The sequence below is a fragment of the Gambusia affinis genome, linkage group LG20 (assembly GCF_019740435.1).
Source record: "Gambusia affinis linkage group LG20, SWU_Gaff_1.0, whole genome shotgun sequence".
Taxonomy (NCBI): Eukaryota; Metazoa; Chordata; class Actinopteri; order Cyprinodontiformes; family Poeciliidae; genus Gambusia; species Gambusia affinis.
The window spans coordinates 1,533,656-1,553,833 of NC_057887.1; the positions used below are offsets into that span (position 1 = coordinate 1,533,656).

At 38.4% G+C, this 20,178-nt stretch overlaps 2 protein-coding genes across 3 annotated transcripts in view; one reads left to right on the forward strand and one right to left on the reverse strand.

Moving 5' to 3' along the window:
* Nucleotides 1–2,060, reverse strand: part of reep3b (receptor accessory protein 3b) — a 29,603-nt gene extending 27,543 nt beyond the window's left edge. For both annotated transcript variants that reach the window (XM_044102986.1, XM_044102985.1), the window contains exon 1: nt 1,718–2,060. In XM_044102986.1, coding sequence (XP_043958921.1) covers nt 1,718–1,749 — 32 coding nt within the window. In that variant the 5' untranslated portion in view covers nt 1,750–2,060. The remainder of the gene's footprint in view (nt 1–1,717) is intronic.
* Nucleotides 2,061–8,866: 6,806 nt separating this feature from the next.
* The window catches only part of jmjd1cb (jumonji domain containing 1Cb), a 101,558-nt gene continuing 90,246 nt past the window's right edge, over nt 8,867–20,178 (forward strand). The window contains exon 1 of the mRNA XM_044102983.1: nt 8,867–9,321. The gene's annotated coding sequence lies outside the window, so the exon portion shown is untranslated. The remainder of the gene's footprint in view (nt 9,322–20,178) is intronic.

The following is a 20,178-nucleotide window of genomic DNA, read 5'->3' on the forward strand; positions in this document are numbered from 1 at the left end:
GAATAAACAAAAGTGTGAGATCATAAGAAGGTATGTTTTGGTCCACTTGGAAGTAGGAATTTTTGAGTTCTGAATGGAAAAAGCAACTCCAAACACCAGCAATGTCAGAGGTGCCTCTACCAACCCTAAGTAAAACTGTAATCTGACTGCTGCCTTAGTTAAAGGTGATGATAGTGATAATTATTACCTGCTTATTTGAACTTTGACCGTCTGAGTCTTAGTAAATCAGTCAACAGAGTACCGGTAATGACCATTCTGTTCATAAATCTATTGTTACAATGTTTAAATTTAAAGACTTTGTTTTCATACTCAGTTAATATTTGATCAGATTACTCGTCACAGCAACGAGAAAATTATGCAGGTTTTCTGACTTGGAACTTCTGGTGATTGTGATGCAAAGAAGGACTCTTCATAAAAATCAAGAAAATTATGGATAACCCTGACCATCCTCTTCATGAAACAGTCTTAGAAAAACAGAGGCTTCTTCAAATTTATTGTAATACAGATCACTACAAGAGATCTTTCCTGCAGACAGCAATCACTATCTACAATAACTATTTGAAGAATTTAAATTAAAATGAGCAACAACCACATTTCATTTCCCTTTGGGATCAATAAACTACTTTTGAATTTGAATCTCGACTCTATCCTGTATATGTAATTGTGACATTATTTGACAGGGTTTTTATCAGGGGTGCACTGATTGCAGTTTTCTGGCCAATCAACAATTACCAATCCTTTGAAAAGCTTAACCAGCCGATTTTTGTCATACCAATTTTTTTTTGTCTGAAATGTTGTTTAATATAACAAGAAAGTTGTTGAGTTGGCAAAAGTGGAGTCACTATTGTTAATTGCAAACTTACAGACATAACTTGGGGGGCCGGTCTGATTCTTACACATTTGCAGATTTCATATGTAAAAATCGGCGGATTACCGATCCCCCAAAATTAAGAAAATCGGCACTGATAAATCGGTGCACCCCTAGTTTTTATTTCTCTTTCACATAAAACCTGAATGAAATAAAATGTTGTTTTAAGTCCTTGCTAAGATTCGTGTAGTCAGTGCCCACATAGTTTGAAAGTCCTGAAAAATACTTTTTTGATGCGTTAGGTTTGGTGTGACGTAATTCCAGTAAACGAAAAGAACCTACGCAATGACATTCAGCATCCACATCCGAAACGACGGCCTAATTGATTGTTTTCTCTTAGAATGACTTTGAACAAGGTGCAGAAAATCAAACTGGCAGGTCTGTGAGCAAACTGGGCTGTGAGCAAACAAAATCCGACGAAAACCATCACGGTACCTGAACACATCACGTTTGTCATATGAAGCTAGGCAGGGTTTACAAACTGTTCTGATTTAACACGTAAAGCCTTCAAGAATGAACAAAAGGTGCTCTGAGTGTGACTCACCGTCAGCCCTGCTGGCTGAGGGTCACACGCAGCATTAGCATGAAGTTCCTGGTCCTCAGACCAGCCAGCATAGGGCCCTACAAGATCCATATCACCTAATATACCCACTAATAATCTTACAGCATAAACAAAATCGCGTGCTGTTGACAAAAATTTCACAACGTTACCAGAATAAGAAAGTTTGTTGAGTTCGGAACCTGACGTAACTAGGACAACAGGTTAGCTGACCTAGCTATTACCAGTATTGGGTTAAACTAACTTAAAGCTAAACTCAGTCAGGAGTTGTGAGCCATGTTAGTACTTACACGACGCTTCTGGAAATGATCCAAGACACCATGGCCTCTGCCTTTGTGGGGTGAAGATGTGTCAGAGCAGGAAGACAGCACCGATGCAAGGTCTATTGTCAGAACTTCTTCGGCCAAAACTTCGACGATCAGATCCAGCAGAATTTAGCCATATCAAAGAACAGCAGGCATCCAAGCCGTTGAAAACACCACGAATCTCACTGATCACTCCCTGTAGTCATAGCGTGGTGATTAAATACATATCCAAGAGGAGCGCAATGGCTGTTTCTGACTGCTCTTCCTTCGCCTCCACTTCTCTGCCCAGTTCCTGACACCACAGCAGTACAGATGGAGCTCGGAGATTCTGACGTAAACAGGAAGAGAACAAGTTTCCGTGTATTTCATTGGCCAGCGGGACCTGTTTACAAAGAATACTCATCGCCATTGGCTGGTCACTCTTTCTCTGCTGAATGATTGAAGCGGAAGATTTTGAAGTTGAGCTTTATGTGCTCTGATTGGTCGGATTTCTCTTAGCCGGGTTTATCGTGTTTTCAGCTTTACCTAGAGACGTTTAAAAAGCACAGTCAATACTAAATGTTTTTAGTCTGACTTGTCTGACCCAAACATACTATCTCAGGATCCTGAAACAGCACAGTTAGAACGTATGTGGCTGCTTTCGTTGGTGAGAAAAAGAAATCCTGCCAACACTGTGTTTTTCAAATGGTATCTCAGATATCCCCAACAACAGAATAGAGGATGGATAAGCATTCAAATAATTTGAGGCTCCATCCATCCATCCATTTTCTTTACACCCTTCTTCCCTAAATGGGGTCGGGAAATTTGAGGCTCCCTCAGTCTAAAAATTTGACTTACTCGTTTTAGAAGGAACATTTCATCTGTGCTCATGAGTGTACCAAACTAAATTAGCTCATCATTTAGAAGCAGGGCAAAAATACAAGAAAATTGAGAATTTTTATTTGAAACATTTTAAGCTAGTAAAGCTATTTGCTGTAAATCTGTATGCATCTGATTGTTGCTTTACAATAATCAGAAAAGTATAAATTCTTGGTAAAGTTGCAAACTTTGCAAAGCATGTCATTGCCAAAAATGTTTGGTCATGATTGTACAAAGCATGACAGTATTTTTCAAAGCTCATTTTTATCATGTGTTTGATCTCAGTGAATACACTGAATGATGAAGATTTTTCCAATACATATTGATATAAAACTTTCAAGGAATTTAGAATTTTTTCATAACATCTACGATTGATAGTTCAGCTATTCGTAGCAGATGTACAGTGATGTTCTGTTTTTTTTTTTGTGTCCACTGAAATATACTGTCTCATAAAAGTGTCACTGGGTTCTGCTGAGTTATGGAGATCACACAGTTTTGGACTGCAGGAACCCAACTGAAAACAAATCAAAATTGCCTGAAATGTAATGAATGACTTCAAACCGTTTTCTCAGATATGTTGATGGACGTACAAACATCTGTGGATTCTGAACCAAATAAAGATTAGTCTTATTGCAGCAATATTTAATCTGTTCCTGTTATTTATTGCACACGAGGATCAGAACTGAGGCAAAGAGATGATTTTGATAAATGCATGCCTTTATCTAACTGTGTTTGACAAGGCTCACCCAGCAACACCAGAAACACTAATCGGTAGACTACCTTTGTTTAACTCATCAAACCACATCAGGCCTCACAGTTTTACAAACATAGCTCTTGGCAGACCCAAGCCCCATCTGTGAGGCTCTGCATGCCCAGCTCTATGTGCATTGTGTATGCATTAGTGTGAGCGGGTTGTACATAATGAAGTCTGAAGTATGTACATGTGGGATCCATGAAGGCAGGTTTCAGTATTTATATGTCTATATAGAAATATATGGATGAACATACACATATTGAGGAGGCTGAGAGGTATAGGTTGGGAGGGAGGAAGGGGAGCAGGGTTCATAACTGCTTGTTATTCATAAAGGCAGCTGCTGTAGTGTGCAGCAGTGTGAGGGAGAATTCCAGTGGAGCCTCTCTGGTCACACAGCCTGTGTGGACCGCCATCAGACGATTACTGTTGAACATAACACACCTCCAAATACTGGTCAATGTCTCGCAGATCATTAAATTTAGAAGACACAAACATTGGGAACTTAGCAGCGTAAGAGTACAGGTCAACCCATGGCTTAAAGGAGCAAATAAACGATAATATCTGAATCATAGGCATTATTAGGGCTTTGTCCATCGGTATTGCCATAGCAAAGGGCTTTTCAAAGTGTGGGACTTCCACAGTGGGTAATCTTCAGAAGCAGCAGAGTAGTTTGTACTTTTAGCTCTGCAAATGACAAGGCAGCTGTAGTATCATAACATATGGTGCTATGCAGAGCTAAAGCAGGTAAATCTCACATTTGTGAAACAAATAAATGGAACATTAAGTATAGCATCAGCATAAAGTACAAAGAAATAATAGTAATAAAGTTTTGTTGAGGGGTGGAGTATGGTTGTTGATTTGCTCTCTGAAGGGGGGTAGCTTTGAAAACTGTTGCTCTAGAATAATGAACAGCTTCATTGTGTTACATTACTGATTGAAATAAGTATTTTTCCATTAATATCTATAGTGCATTTAGAAACAACTTTACTTTTCCAAAGTTCTGTAAAAATATATTATAAATATAATATACAGAAAACAAAATATTTTTTAAATATACAAATTCTAGGGTCTTTCTACATGAAGTTAGTATGGTCTCTCTGACAATGTGTGTTCCTCCTATTCTCCAGCTTCTTCCCACAGAACACATGGGGAAACAGCAGTGGTGGATTAATGTAACAAAACAATCTGGCAAGGAGGTAATGAAACTGACCACTTTTTTAAGTTCTGGGAAGGTGGAAAGGAAATATGATGACTATGTGTACAGATGGAGGAAACCCTGAGCAGGGAAAGTGACTTATAGACAAAGGGATCTTACTCAACAAAAAAACTGAACCAAGAAGAAACTAAGAAACTCAACAGAGGAATCTGCAGTTACTACTTGTAGAGAAAACAAATAGTAACTGCAGTTAATAATCAAAATTGATCTAAGTACAAAAACAACTGACAAACAAAAATCAAAGAATATTGGATTATGACAGTCATAGTTCACTTTTCTAACCATTTTCCAGAAGCATTTTCCTTTTAATTATTTCTATTATGCACATAAATATACAGCAAGATAAATATGAATCCTTCTGGAAATAATCAAAAATGTTTAACTGCAACTTTTCCCTTCTTCCTGACCTTCTGATATCTATAAATTTAATAACCAACAACATATCACTTTGATGCACCGTCGCATAACATACAGACAGCACTAATTGATTATTCAAATGATGTGTGGTAAAAGTTATAGGTTGCACATTTTCATTAAGGTTATTTATGCAACTTACCCTAACTCAAACATGCTTATAAAATACAATACTCTTTTAGGTCAATTAGGAATAGCAAAAATGTGGCTGTTTTCCACATTTATACCAATCAATTGCCCAGAGATTGGACAAGTTTTTCTTTGGTTCTGAATGGGACCTGTCTGCTGGAGCTTCATATATGACCATCTAATTCTGGGTATGTATAGAAAATGGATATCTTGCTTTTAATAAGCAGGTGACGTACTAGAAAGCCTGTTTTTTCCTTTAATTTTATCCTTCACAATTAATTTGGTGGTATGCTGAGGCAACACCCATTGGGGCCATGTTTTAACTTCCTGATTAACTGATTAACTGAAGTATTGAATTTTTCTACGCTTCCTCATGTGGTCCTATATTTTGTGAATTGCACTATTTCGTTCTGCAGTGAAACATCCCCACAGCATGATACTGACACTCCTTACTTCACTTGGTGTTTGCAAACTTTTCTATTGTTAACGTTCAACAATACATTGGTCATTGTTGATTTGGTTTTAGTTTTCATCAGACCATAGGATATATCTCCAGAGATTGACATGTTTGTAGTTTCAAACATTCAGTTTTTTGGTTTGTTTTTTTTTATGTTTTGGATCAAGGCGTTCTCACTCTCCAGGTGCTTCTGAGCCCATGTTGGCACAGGACTTGTTTTACTGTGAATAAAGAGACTGAAGCTCTGAAAAACCTGAAAAACTCAGAATGGAGTTTAAAGTATTTTATTCTGGATATGTAAAGACTCACTAGAGCGGCCCGGAAATTCAGTCCCGACATGTGCCTGAAAAATGAAGTGTCTTATTAAAAAAAAAAAAAAAGACAGCAGCAACAGCACACTGGATCATCAGCTGCAGCACTGCAGAGGGAAGGGGAGAGATTGATGATCTGAGAAACACTCCAAATGAATCCATCAGTGTGTGGGATAAACACACTAAACTGATCTGCCTATCAGCTGTTGTACTGATCGGCCGAGAGGCGATGAACAGTGCAGACGCTGATGGGGTCAGGGGTGAGAACCCGGGAAAGAAGACCACTGATCCATAGAGACACTCCTGTGATCCCCTTCAGTCCATGATGACATGCTAAACCCCCCATATCGTTCAGCACATGCAGAGTTCTTCATCCAAATCCTGGGTCAGACGGGCAGTGCGGTGGTCATTCACAAAGAGAGACAGAGAAGAGTAATTATTTGTAGGAGCAGGCATGAGTGGGAAATCTGTAAGAAATGTGTGGGTTGAGGCCCAGATGGACAAACAGCAACAAGGGCAAGGCAAAGGGGACAACCCAGGGAACAAGAGCAAGATCACAACGATGAGGAGGAGAGTGCTGGAAAACTATATGTACATAATCTGGCATCATGAGTGTCTGAGTGAGGCTTAAGAAGGGGAATAATCAGGGAAGCAGCACAGATGTACGGAATAAATGGTAATGAGGATGGAACATGGCATGGATCAGTACAGAAACAAAAGACACAAGGCAGATTGTGAATATCACAGGAGAGATGTCTCTACTTGGTCAACAGACTGGAGGTCAAGGGACTGAGAGGAGGGAGAGCTGGTTAATCAACTGTTTCAGAGAGCAGAGAGGAGATGTGAGATTGCCTGGAAAGTCTTTACATCTTATTTGGTTCCAGAGTTTGTAGGTCCAGTGGATGAGTGCTATACACAAAGGGGGCTAAAGTTGGCAAAAGACTCAAGTGTCTTAAGGTGTTCTGAAAGGTGGCAAGGAGATCTTGAGAAAACAGCAGAAGGTTGAAGCCAGCAAGGAAAGACAGCAGTTGATCACTTGACATCTTCAGATTTCCCACTTGATATCATCCCTTTGCATCTCTTAAAGGAAACATTTCACATTATTGAGCCCAATATTCTTCACTTGGTAAATTGTTCCTAATCATGTTTGCTCTGTACCAGCTGCTTCCAAGCACACTGTAGTGTGAACTGTTATTAAAAACAAAAATCTTGATGAAAATAATTTCTACATGTAGGCCTTCATCTGATGTTTCTTGTATGATTAAAATATTGAAAAAGGGTTATCTTCAACCATCTCCAGATGTTTTGGTGGTGTTATGATATTTGTGAAGAGTTTTGTTCTGTTTCTTTTATTAAGGTTTTTGGCATTAGTGCCCATTATAATTATCTTTGCAGGAAGAAGGGCAGAGAGAAGAGGAAAACATGCAGAGAATGACCCGGGGCTGGGAATCAAACCCATGACAATGGTGTTGAGGACAGTAGCCTTTGTATAAAATAATGATCAACATGTGAAGGGCACATTCACATACTGATGATGGCATGCTACTGTAGTTACAGTTGCCCTGGGGCAGTCTGACAGAAGGAAGGGTTTTCTTTTAGATCCATCTAAAAAGAAGCTGTAGTGTCTAATTTGCTAGTGGGGAAAGATTCTACTGTTTTTGTCTAGATTAACTTTTTTTTTATTATCTTACCATAAGTTTTTAGAAAGCTTTTCCATCTGGAGAAGTGTTTTGCCCAAGGACACAAATAATGAAGGCAGACAGACTGGGAATCAAGCCGGCAATCCACTGATTGCAGAGCAAACTCCCACCACTGTTGTCACCATTGCACCCCATCTAAGATCTCTTGTAGCACTGAGACGGTACTTTCAAGAGTTTTTTTTTTTTTATGTTTCCTGGGTTTGTTTTATAGATATAGCTGCTGCTGACCAGTTGATCACAATATTCCTTTGTACAGATTTCAACATAAAAGTCTAAAAGGCACCGTCATGGCATGGATTTTATCTTATTTGCCAGAAAATGTTTTTTCCATTTCTATACGAAAGTAAATATCTTCTTTCCCCCCATATTAAGTTTAATAATGACTTTAAAATTCTTTTACTTGCCTTTAATGTCTTGCATGGTTTGGCATTCATTTTATCTAGCTGCTGGAGCCATATATTCTCAAAGGAACATTGGGATCATTTGGCCAGATGCTTTTAGTGCAGCCTATGTCTAAATCTTAGAATAAAGGGAATTTTGTAAAGGCAACCCCTAAATTCTGTACAGCCTGTAATTTGATATTTGTACTGAAGAGTCCATATGTCTTTTAAATCTTCTTGAAAACATATCTTTTCATGTTTGTTTTTAACTCCAGTTCAGTTTGAGTTCCTTCTGGTGTTTTATACTGCATTGTCTACTTATTATGGTGCTTTTATTTCTAGTTTATTTTCTCTATTTTTCATTGATCATTGTTTTGTGTTTTTTAATCTCTGATGCATTTAATTTTGTGAAGTACATAGGCTAACTTTGTTTTTTTTAAATGTGCTATAAAATAGACGGTGTATGTAAATATCTGATTTCAACTATTGATGAAAGAGAGCAAAAACAACACAGCCACACTTAGTGTTTACCCAACTTAGTATATTTTAACTGGAGCTGTAAGATACAAGTCCGTGTTACTATTTATGGCAAAATGTAAGTAAAAAATGTTAGACACAAGAGCTGCGACAGTTTAAAAATTAACTATTATTTTTTTTCCACACAAATATGACCCAATTTTTAAGTTATTTTTCAAAACCAGTTAGCCCCGAAGAAGACGCTGTTCTTGTTTATGCTAATAATAAGGGATTAATGACAGACAGAGGTAGCCTTGGCTGTAGAACAGATTCTCCCTTCATTGTAGACTGATAGGATTCTTGGCTCTGGTACAAGAAAGAACATTTGTCGTGGTGCCTTTGCAAAAATAGCTCCGGAGTGACTGGAGACTGGCTGTGCGGAGGGATACAATAGTTCTGCGGTTTGTGAATGCTTCGGGAAGCAGCGGAGAAATACTAGCTAGCATGGATTTGGTGCGGTTCAGTGTTCCACTGTTTTTTTTTTCACCCTCAAAGAGAAGAGACTAACGCTTGAGCGGGTGGAGATTGCTATTCTATTAAATCCCCACTGTCGGGTTTTCAGGTTTTACTAGCGAACAACTTTCTTTATCTTTTTTACCGTTGGATTCTTAGTAGCCACTTTAATGTCATAAATGACACGTCTGTGAGGTCGTCCTTGTTGGGAAGTTTTCCGAGGGGGGTTCGACCAGCAAAAGGCCATGGCAGTCGAGGCTCGGCCGGAGCTGGTCGGAAAACGGTTCCTCTGTGTCAGCGGGGACGAGCCACCTGAAATCGGCGATATTATTCGGTTGCCATGGAGGTCCGGGGTAATACGAGCCGTCAGCAACCGTGACAGCACCAATTCCGACCTGACGGTAAGGAATGTGGGGATTTTTATCCTGCCCTGTGGTATATTACATGAAACACAAATGGGAAAATCTGTGGTTCCTGGCGAGGCAGTGAGGTTCTATAGTAGGATTGCCAGGCTGAAAGATTTTTCTTGCTTTGTTCCCATAGATACGAGACCCAAGACTCAACATCTTGTATCCCGTATTGTTTTGTGTATTTTCGGTGCTATGTGTGTAGATTTGCCCGTTACTGACTACACAAGAAGCCAGTGAGGCTGCCAGCAGGGGGTTATGGAAAGCAAACAGCTAGCTGCGGACAGACAGTTCTCTGCATATTTACATGGAAGTTCTCAGAGTTTGGCAGCCCATGTAACATTTTCTGTGGCCACATCAAGCCTGTGTGTTCCCATACTTGCTTCGTGAAAAGAATCTTTAAACCGCAGCGGGCTTTCAGGTGGTAGGTGTATAATCAATTAGTGCAGCCAAACAGCTGGCAGTTCTTGTTGGTGCTGCATTTGTTTAAACATGTGGAGGAATTTTACTCCCCAGCAGCTAAATGTTTTAATCTGCTGTACGCTGCAAATCAGCTGACTGTGGTGAGCTTAGCTTTTCAGTGTTTCTCTCGCCTTACAGACTTAAGGTTGAACTAATCCCCATTAGCTCTTGGTTACACAGTGTTGGTAATTTATTCATTTGTTTATTTGTTAATAATTTCCCCCCTACTGCCTGTCCTAAAAATAAGCTCAAAGTGTTAGAAAAGACTATATATATATATATTATATATATATATATATATATATATATATATATATATATATACACACATATACAGAGAGAGAGAGAGAAACGTGTGCTGTAGCTCAAACAATAGCCAGTTACTCATGGTGTGGAGAATTGTTCAGATTTTAAAGGGAACATGCTGCCAAATGATGTGCCACTGAGCAGAAGCAGGAATCTGTTTTTGTTTTTGACCCTCAGATTGTAAAAAGGCATATTTTTCACAACTGGTGCCAATGACGACTATACAACTATACAAGAAAAATATATGTCTTGACAAGCCCTTGGCTAGGTACACAGGATTTTTCCCCACAGTACACACTGTACAGTATGCCTATGCTCAGTTTTCTTTTGTTCCCAGACACCTTCTGTCTGCCTGTGCAGATAGCTGGGCAGAGCCTAGCACAGATCTGATTTGATCATTTCACATATTCCCTTTGTGTGCATGTTTTGCTGATTGATAATAGCCTGTCAGGATATATTACCTCTTCTAACAGAAATCAGCTGCTACTGATAGAGCTTTATGCTAGAGTTATTCTTTGTGTCTGGAGTTATGGGTAAGACATTAGCTGTAGTTTGTTCTCTAGCATACATTCAAGCTTAAAAGTAGGACAATGTTTGCATCACAAGTTCTTGTGTTTTGTTGTTGAGTGCTTCTGCAGCTTTCCAAATGAAATGTTGACAAACAGATTTTTAAATGTACTGGATCAGAGTTTGGTTATTTTGAGTTTAGATAATATAGTTCATATTTTGCTTTTACATGCATCATAGGAGGTAGCATAGGTTCATGAATTAATTAGTGTTGCACTGCTAAAGACTCCTCACAGTGATAATTCCATGAACTGCAGTGAAATATGCATTTGATCCAGTGAGTTTCCTGGGAGCTGGAGCTTCAGCAGGAGTAGAACTCTGGTTTCATCCATATTATGGTGTTCAGTCAGTTTATGAAGATGAAAAATTTAAATGTGAATTCAAGCTGTCAGGATTTTGTCAACTGTTTGTCAGATTGTCATTGATACAACTGCATTGCCCATGCTTTCTGACCCTATTAATTGTCAGTTCAGTAACACTCCTAAGTAGAGAAAAAGTAAAACCAATTATTATTTATTTCACCTGTTTTTCTATGATTTATATATTTTTGACCTTAGAGTAAGATGTTGACACTAGCTGACACTAGTTTTGAAGAATGAATGAACATATCTGTCAGAGGGAATCAGTCACTGGGATCGCAGTATAACTGGATATCTGGAGTATTAGCAATAAAACCTGACCATTTGAGCAGCTGAGTGAGCAGCCATCTCAGAGGTTCATATTTATTGTGTTATTAATTATAATGTAGGCTTTGATACAAGATGGGAAGGAACTTTTGCAGGTGTTATTTGTGTCTTTATGTTTAAAAGCTGTTTATTGTAATTGATCATTTGTATCAATGTAATAAACTAGTAATACAGTTGAGTCTCTCAGATCAGTGCTGGTATTCAAAGCATTTTCCTAAGCTCTCGCCATTATGACTACAAATCTAATAGTGTGAGAATGATAATTGTCCTTTTCATTAAATGAAGCATTTGCAACCTAATTTATGTGATGACTTTGCTGTTGGCTAACTAGTTAAGAGCTCCATGTCTTTTGCCCCCATGTTCCTCCCTAGTTGATGTTTGTTTTGATGACAAAATGACTTGGCTATGACTGCAACTGTTCACAGCATGTTTGTCTTTGAACATAGACTTGTGGGGCATTTCTGAACTAAATATGGAATAGGTTTTGACAGCAGATGAATTCTGCTTTGGCATTTTAAGACCTGACAAATATTGATCAGTTTGTTGACATTCACACTATTCTTTAATGTCCTGACCAAATCTCCACAGTATGGTCTTTTTGCTCATTTTTAATAAAAATGGAAGCAGGCTGAGATAAAATGTTTTATGCAGACGCTAAGGTAAAAATATCCAGACCCACACACATTTCTCAATGTGCTAGCAGCAAAGTTTTATCTTCATGTGACAGTTTCCATATATGATGAAGGTGTTTTCCTCATCACTCATCAATACCTTAGATTTGTGTTCATATTATTTCTTCCTGTCCATTTATATTTATTTTGTGCTGGAAGACCTTTAAATAACTCATAAAATAAAAAGTGGTAAATGGGGAAAACAAATAAAATAAACAAGCAACAAATTTGTTTATGTTGTGTATTACTTTACAACTCTGACATCCATCTGTGTTTAGGAGATGGCTTGGTAGTCACACTTTACAGTTGCATTGCCTGTTATGTAATCACATTATTCATTGATCAGTTCAAAGTCTAAAGAGAAATGGAAGGTCAGACAGTAGAGCTTTCGCTATCGATCAAAGTACTTCAAATATTAATCTGATACTTATATTTTTTTGTGTTGTAATTGCACACTGCATATGTAAAGTACAGTAAAAATGTAATTTCATGTATATGAGAATTTTAGATTAGATTTCTGCTAGAGGTGTGCCAATCATAATCAGCCAATTTTCTTCAAAAGGTATGCACTTTTTGCAACCTGATTGGTGATCGCCAATCAGATAATCTCTGAGAAATAATCAATCTCCTCTGCCTCCTCTGAGTTCTTCAGAATTACTCAGCTTGGTCAGAAACAACCAATCAGAAGCAGCATTAATCAGCTAGCCAAGCTCTCAGGAAGTTTGGATTCAGTCACTCAGGATTGTTTATTTTGATTCAACCTGCATTTGACTTTGAATAAAAGTTTCCTTCTTTACTTGACATTATTTGATATAGGCAGTGCTGTGATATTGTGAATAATTTATGGTACAGAGAGCCTTACTGTTAAATATTATTTTACTGATTGCAGGTTTTTCAGTTGTCCTTTTGACTGAGTAGCTGCTGTATTGTGCCTGAAAGTTCTTTGTATGTTTTATGTCTAAATGAAGTGAATTTATTGCCAGATCATTTTTCCATTTTGCCAGATAACATAGTAGCATTTATAACTAAAGCAAAAAATTAAAAGCCAATCCTGGTGATCAGTGGTGATCTGCAGTCATCGTCCCTCATGGGTCATCGGAATCTGCAGGAATAAACCTGAAAGGAGCGTTCCTAACTTCTTCCCATGTCCCTCTTGTAAATGAGATCTGGAGCTCAGTGGGGTTTTACCCAGTTAAATAAAGGAAGGAAAGAGAACACAGTATTTCTACAGAAGTCTGAAGCACTCCAAATGACGACCCTTTAAGATCTTTTTATAATAAACACACAAACAGGAACCATTCATGACAGAATTCATTACAGGTTGACTTGTGTGATATAAAACAATCTGCTGAGAAGAAGAATCCTCGCTATGTGGGCTTTCTGATCATAAAGCATATAGACCAAGTTTACAGCTTACTTTGTCAATTTATCCAATCAGCATAATATCAGTAGAGCATTTCCACTTCAAAGGAGAGCTCTGTTGTGATAAACATGCAGGTTGTTCAAGTGCATTCATTGCTTTAAACACAAGTTAGTTGTGCACCAGAATGTTATCTTCATCAGATTCTGCTGATTACCATATTGCTCACATCAGACAGATAATAGAAGGTGATGCAGTGGCCCAGCTCAGGTGCTGCTGCTGCTGCTGCTGCTGCTGCTTCACCTGTCTTTGCTTGGTGTCGTATTCCTTCATCACACTTGTTCTGGATTACCCCTTACTGTTCATAGAAGTTGCAGGTAGGGTTGCACAATATATCCTAAATTCATATGCAATATGCATATCCCCAGGAAAATGTTTGAGCTTCAACAGGTGTTGTTTAGTCAAAGGAATAAATCTGACATTCAGCACAGCCGTTATTTTTGGTATACTTTGACTGGCGAGTAAATTAAATCTGCCACCCGTTTACATAACCACCAACTGTGCCACCTTTGGTCGCTGCCTGGTCATTGACTCTGCTTATTGCTAAAATAATAGTTTTGATATTTGTTGCCAGTTGAATGGATCTTTTTGAGCTTCTGCTGACCAGCTCACTTCTTAGTTTTCCATTTTGATGTGCATGTGAACCTGATCACCTCGTTAGAAGAATCCTCGTCCCTATCAATTATTACAGAACCATAGATGGCTTGTACGATTCCTGAAGCATGTCTCGTCAGTGGTTGGTGTTTGGTGTCTGTCTTTCTGTGAGCTCGTCTCATTTTGAGTTTCCATGAGGTTTGATTTGTTCAGTTATGTTCATAAATCCTTTTGTACTTCATACCTCACTGGTTCAGTTATGTGTGTGATCTTCAGCTGTAAAACAAAAACCAGTGTGTCAGTGTGAATGCTGTTTTCAAAATCTGTTGCTGTTTTCAAAATCTGTTGCTGCTGTGACTTATCACAAGTCCACATCATTCACTTTCTTTTCTTATATTCCATGCTTTTCTAAAAACCTGCACCCCTTTGTTACTGCCCCTGTGGTGGATCTGTGGGGGGGATATTTGGGAACTGACTTGTTTTTTTTGAGCTCCTTGTTCCATGTTCACATCTTTCAATTGGGTTAAAGAACGTGAATAGTTCATGGAATGATAGGATATTCTGAAAGTTGACTAAATAGCGTGCACAAAGCATTCCTTTATCATTCTGGCTTATTTTGGTTACTTTTACGAGACCACTGCCCAGGAACTGCAGGTATTGTCAGAGGTTGATTGGTGAAATGGTTCACATTTAGACAGTACTGCCAAGACACCTTGAGTCAGCTGTAGTTGTCATGCCAGGCCACTAGATGGCACAGTGATTTGAAGAGGTCATCAAATATGTATTTGACCCTTGGCTTCCACCTCATAGATGAAAGTGCCCATTTAACATGTATATTATTATATACAGGTGAAGTAACACAATACAGTACTAAGCTATCTACTATTGTTTTTGTTGTTATCTGCTTGTGCTTGCGTAGAGTAACAGCACTGTTACTGCAGAGTACTTCTGTTACAAAAACGTTTCACTCTGAAACCTGGTTTCAAAACATGCTGGTGTGAGATACTCCGGTCCCTGGTGTTGTATGAACGAGTGTCTGGATCAAAATATAATAAATATAAAATATCATATTTCTTGGATTATCAGGTGAAATAGCTCAAACATGCTCCTTGTCGATTTTAATTTAGTTTAGGCTCTCTTCCAGGAATCTCACTGGTTCTGGGCATATGTTGAATAAAAGTTCTGTGTGGCAAACTCAGTTTGGCTGCAGTTTGCCACGTTGGCAAATAATTGTTTGTGATAGAAGTTCATTTTAAAGTTCTGCAGGCTTTCATATGCAATGAACTGCTGTCAGCCCAACAGCATGAATAGAAACTGTTGGAGGTGTGGGTCAGTGTTCTTACTAACTGAGCTACCATGTTTTGTTAGTGTCAATAAGCTACTTCTACTGGTCTGGTACGTGGTTCCCTTAGTACACCTGTTATGCAAGTCCATCATCCATTAAAAGAGCTGCAGAAAATCATGGTCAGACTTAAGTGGTAAAGGTTAACAACATGGTAATCAACTGGAGAGCAGTTGTACATATCTTATCTACTAGCTGTCCATCTGCTCTGCTGTGGGACCCTCAGGTCTAGCGTGCAGCGACCCTCAGGTCATGTTCATACAAAAAGATTTAGTAAAAAAAATAAAGAAAAGAAAGTATGCAATATACACTGTAATTCTGTAATACTAGTAAGATATTCCTAAACTAGTTGCATGTTTCAAATTGGAGTCCCACTCACAGAATTTTTTATTGTTCTCCATCAGTGTCAACTACAGGAATTATTTGAAACAAACTCAAATCAGTTCAGTCACCAACTGAAATCTTGAAGACCTGAAGAGAAGTCCAGGTATTTTTTGAGGTGCTGGTGAAAGAGCTTCTTACAAATACCTCTTCCGAAAACTGGATTATACAGATGACACAGAATAACCAGGTCACAAAGTTATCTGCCTAACTAATGTTAATAACACAGTATAATGGCACACGTAAGAGCCGAGAGCTCAAACACAAGACCAATGTTCAGGGACAGAGATTAGAAGCAGAGTTTCTTAAGCATGTTACATTTTAATGAGATAGAAAATACAAACCACAGGCTACAGTTTAGGCTTACAATAAACGCGATGCAATCTAGCCTGACATGTTGGTAACTGATCCAAATATATGGTAGGTATCGTATGTCATGATGGTTGCTGCGAATGGCTCTCAGGTAGAAGACAGCAGTGCATAAAAGAGATTATAATGACCTTGAACTTTCAAACAAAAAATTTAATACAACAGCTAGAACATTAAAAAGAAGAACATGGTTAAAAGGAGAGTGATTAGAATAGCAGTCCAGGGTTTCCCCACTGTATTATAACCCTGTCCCCCTGCCAGGCTAAAATAGTTTTGTTTTTGTTTTTTTCATGTACATTAGTAACCCCAGATGATTAGCAGAGCTGTATCCTTCCTCAAAGAAGGGTTTATACCTGATACACTAAACAGGGTGTGAAGTCGCAGGGGTACACCTCTCTGCGTGGTGGCCACCCCACCTTGCATGCTGCTGCAGCGCCAACGTTTAACTCCAATGTTTGCGTGTGCCATCTTCCACTCAAACAGGATGATTTGGAAGGTCTTCTTTCGAGAAGCTTCACCTGTATCAGCATTTATACTGATATTTCTTCAGAGAATAGTGCACCAAGGTAGGCAAGTTTAAAAGCCACAGTGCTTGTTCTGCTTGCTCAAACTTAATGTGAACCGCAAACACAACCAATAGTGACTCTTTTAGAGGTGCGGGTAGAGCATGCAGTGAAGTGAGAATATATATATTTGAGAACAAAGAATTATATGTGCTGTGTACATTTACATCTCAAACATGATCTGCCAGAGCTTGGGTTTGTGTCTGCGCTGCAAATTGATCAAGTTTATGACTGTTTTCCCTGATGAATGATGCATTAGTGGGCCAGTTGTTTAGCCTGTGGATGTTACACATGCAGCGCCACAATGCCTCAAATTGTGCCATATCAAATTGTTTCTCTACCTTTGCTTCGCTCCAAAGGTAGAGAAGACAGATTATTCCACGGCCGCAGACTTGATCTGTAACATGTGAACCAGTGCTACAGGGCCAGCTGGCTGAAGAGTAGAGATCAAAATAACTCATCCCATAAAGACTGGGCAACCAAAACAAACAACTCTATGGCAATTATTATAAACTAACAGTCACAAAACAGAAAAGCTTGGTCTCTACTATCATTGGCTGAGAGGTATTTTTGAACAAGCAGAGTTCAAACTCAAAAATTAAACTCATAGCATCAGATTGTAACTATGGTAACAAAAACTATGAAGATTGTTCTTTGCACATTTATAAAGTAAACTTGTCAGCTCTTTTAAATCTTAAAATGATAGAATTCTTATAAATTATAATCTTATTTATCTCTTTTGAAACCATTAAATCAAATTTGTTAGCATTGTCATTCTTAATAAATCGATGTTAAAATTTAAAATCTGTGGTCTGTGTTAAAATGTTAGCATATATGCCTAAACAGCTGTTTAGTCAATTTATGCCTTGGGTTGGCTCTACATGTGACCAGCATTTGTGTTTGAAGATCCACTGGCTGTTTACTTAATCGGAATTTAACAGACGTGCAAAATATTTATTTTAATTCCATTTTTTGTTTGTTACTTTTAAGACTCTATAGTTCTATATTTAAGTATTGTCAACAATGTCAACATATAATTGCCAACTCATATTTAACATTTTTAATTCAAAAACATGATGTACCACTAGTGGTACAAAATCCACTAGTGATCTGGTCAGCCATCAGATCACTGATCAATCATGATTGGCCATCATGATCTGGCCAATCACGGGGTAGAGCTGAATAAAGCAAAGGGAGAGAAAATGAGAGTAGGAATAGGAGGAGAGAGTCCAGAACTGAAAGGATGAAGGGGGCAATGTCAGTTCCTTAGAAACCTACGTCCTCATCATTAGAGCCTATTTATGTCACGTTAACGATGACCAGCTGAAAAGTTACAGGGTTTATCAACTGCAGTACCAGTTTCGCTCCAACTCCTCCTCTTGTCATTTCTGTGGATATTCTTTGCACAAATAAACCTTTATGCTGTTTTCACATATCATCTCTGATGTCCGCTGGACTTTGGGTTGCGAAGTGGGATTCCCCTCCGCGTTTCCCTCAGAAAGCACGGAGGGGAATCCATGCTTTCTGATTGGCTACCTGTCACATTCAACAGGCTGCATTCTTGCTCACAGTCAGGAAAACCACACACATACACACAGCAGTGATAAACTGGCCAAGACAATATAATGCCTGATTTAGATCGGAGCGGCCACGATGTTCTACCGACTGGACCCGATCAGTCGGAACACTCCACACACTACAGAATGGGTTACAATTATCGAAAGCGACAATCTTAGAACGTTGGACGTTCTTAGATTGTCGTAAGGGGGAAATCGGGGCAAAAAAGTTGTGTAGTGTGAACTTGGCTTAAGGGAGGAGTGAACTATTGCATCAGGTAGTCGGATATGCCCGCCTACTCTATCTACTTCTAATGATTATTGAAAGGCAACATAGTATACAGACTTCAAAATCTGCACTCTTTTGGCTGAATGTAGCTTTTATTTCCACTTTGATTTTATGTTGTTTAGTTTTTATTCAAGTACATTATTTGTTAATGGAGACTGAGAATAAATTTTATTTTTGATTTTGGTTGTTTTGTTTATTTAGTTTACCAGCTCCAGTGTTTAGTATTCTTTTGAAAATAAAGTGCATCTATTTTTGCAGGATATTGCATGCATTATTATGTCATTAGCATTACATCAGTTTAAAATGGTCTTCAAACAATATTCTTGTTGGTCACAATAATTTTGGAGATAATTAATCGTTCAGCAAAATTTGTTTTTGTGACAGGCATATTAACAGTCAGTCTGGATGTTTTATTATGTAGAATGGCCTGCCAGAGAACCTAAGGGCCGCGGAAAGTATTGTTGTCTTTAAGAACAGGCACAATACCCATCTTTTTAAACTGTATTTCCTGAATTGGATCATTTCCACCTACTTTATGCATTTTCTATATATTTGTGTGTTTTTCCAAGTGGTGAGTGGGGTTGTTTGTTTTGTGGGTTTGTTTTATTGATCTGCACAGCATTTGAACTGCTTTTAAAATGAAGGGTGCTTTATAAATGACATTGATTGATTGATTGATTACAAAAAGATGAGCTGGGAACCTTGTCAAATAAAAATCTGTATTAATAAAAGTCAAAGAGCATCAGAACAGACTTTAGAATAACAAATGGTTTCCACTGCTTATGTGTCAAATTGCTCATCTTTTATTGCTGTAAACAGTTTAGAGTATGGCAAACTTAAATATTACTGTCTTCATCAGCATAGTTTAATAAAAATCCACTTTTGAGGGTAATCTGAAACCTTGTCACATTTAATTCCTGATAAAACACTAAGGGCTGTTTGTTCTCTGCAAATATGTTGTCTGTTTATTATTTTAACATCTCGCACAAAAACCCTGGCCTGCAACTATTACGGTATATTGTTACGGGAACTGTTCCACTGTTCACTGTAGACATGGGACATGGAACAGAGCAGGGTACTTTAAATATGCCGGATGTGATGCCAAGCTCTAAGAGTTCTCCACACAAAGGGGAAAAGTTCAGCATCTCCTTCAGGTGTGTTACCGCTGTTGGCTTTACTACAGGAACCTGGAGTTCAGAGGTTAGCCACTGATATTCCTCACATTGTATTAGCACGAGTGGTGTGTGTTTATGATATGGAGAGTAAATGGGGTTCATACTCTTGGCCCTCAGTCAACTCCTACAGAGGACTCTCCCTTCTCCTTCATAGCTGGATAAAATAGCTGAATCCCCCATTGTTTTGATTCAGAGAGACTGGAGAAGAAATGCATCTAAAAGTTGCAGGATGGTGTGGTAATTCTTGAGGATTAGACTTGGGCACCCCTCCCCCAAACTACTTACAAAAAGTCATTTTCAACATCTGTTAACTATTTTATTTTGAACATGGTACGATAGTCGGCTTCACTTGAACATAGCTCAGAGACCCTAGAGTTAGGCATGAGTTGATAGAAATAATTCAGCGTTGTTGTCTTCTGGTTTGGCTCCCTAGTTTGTTCCACCAGTGTTGGCTCTGCTCTCTTTTCAAG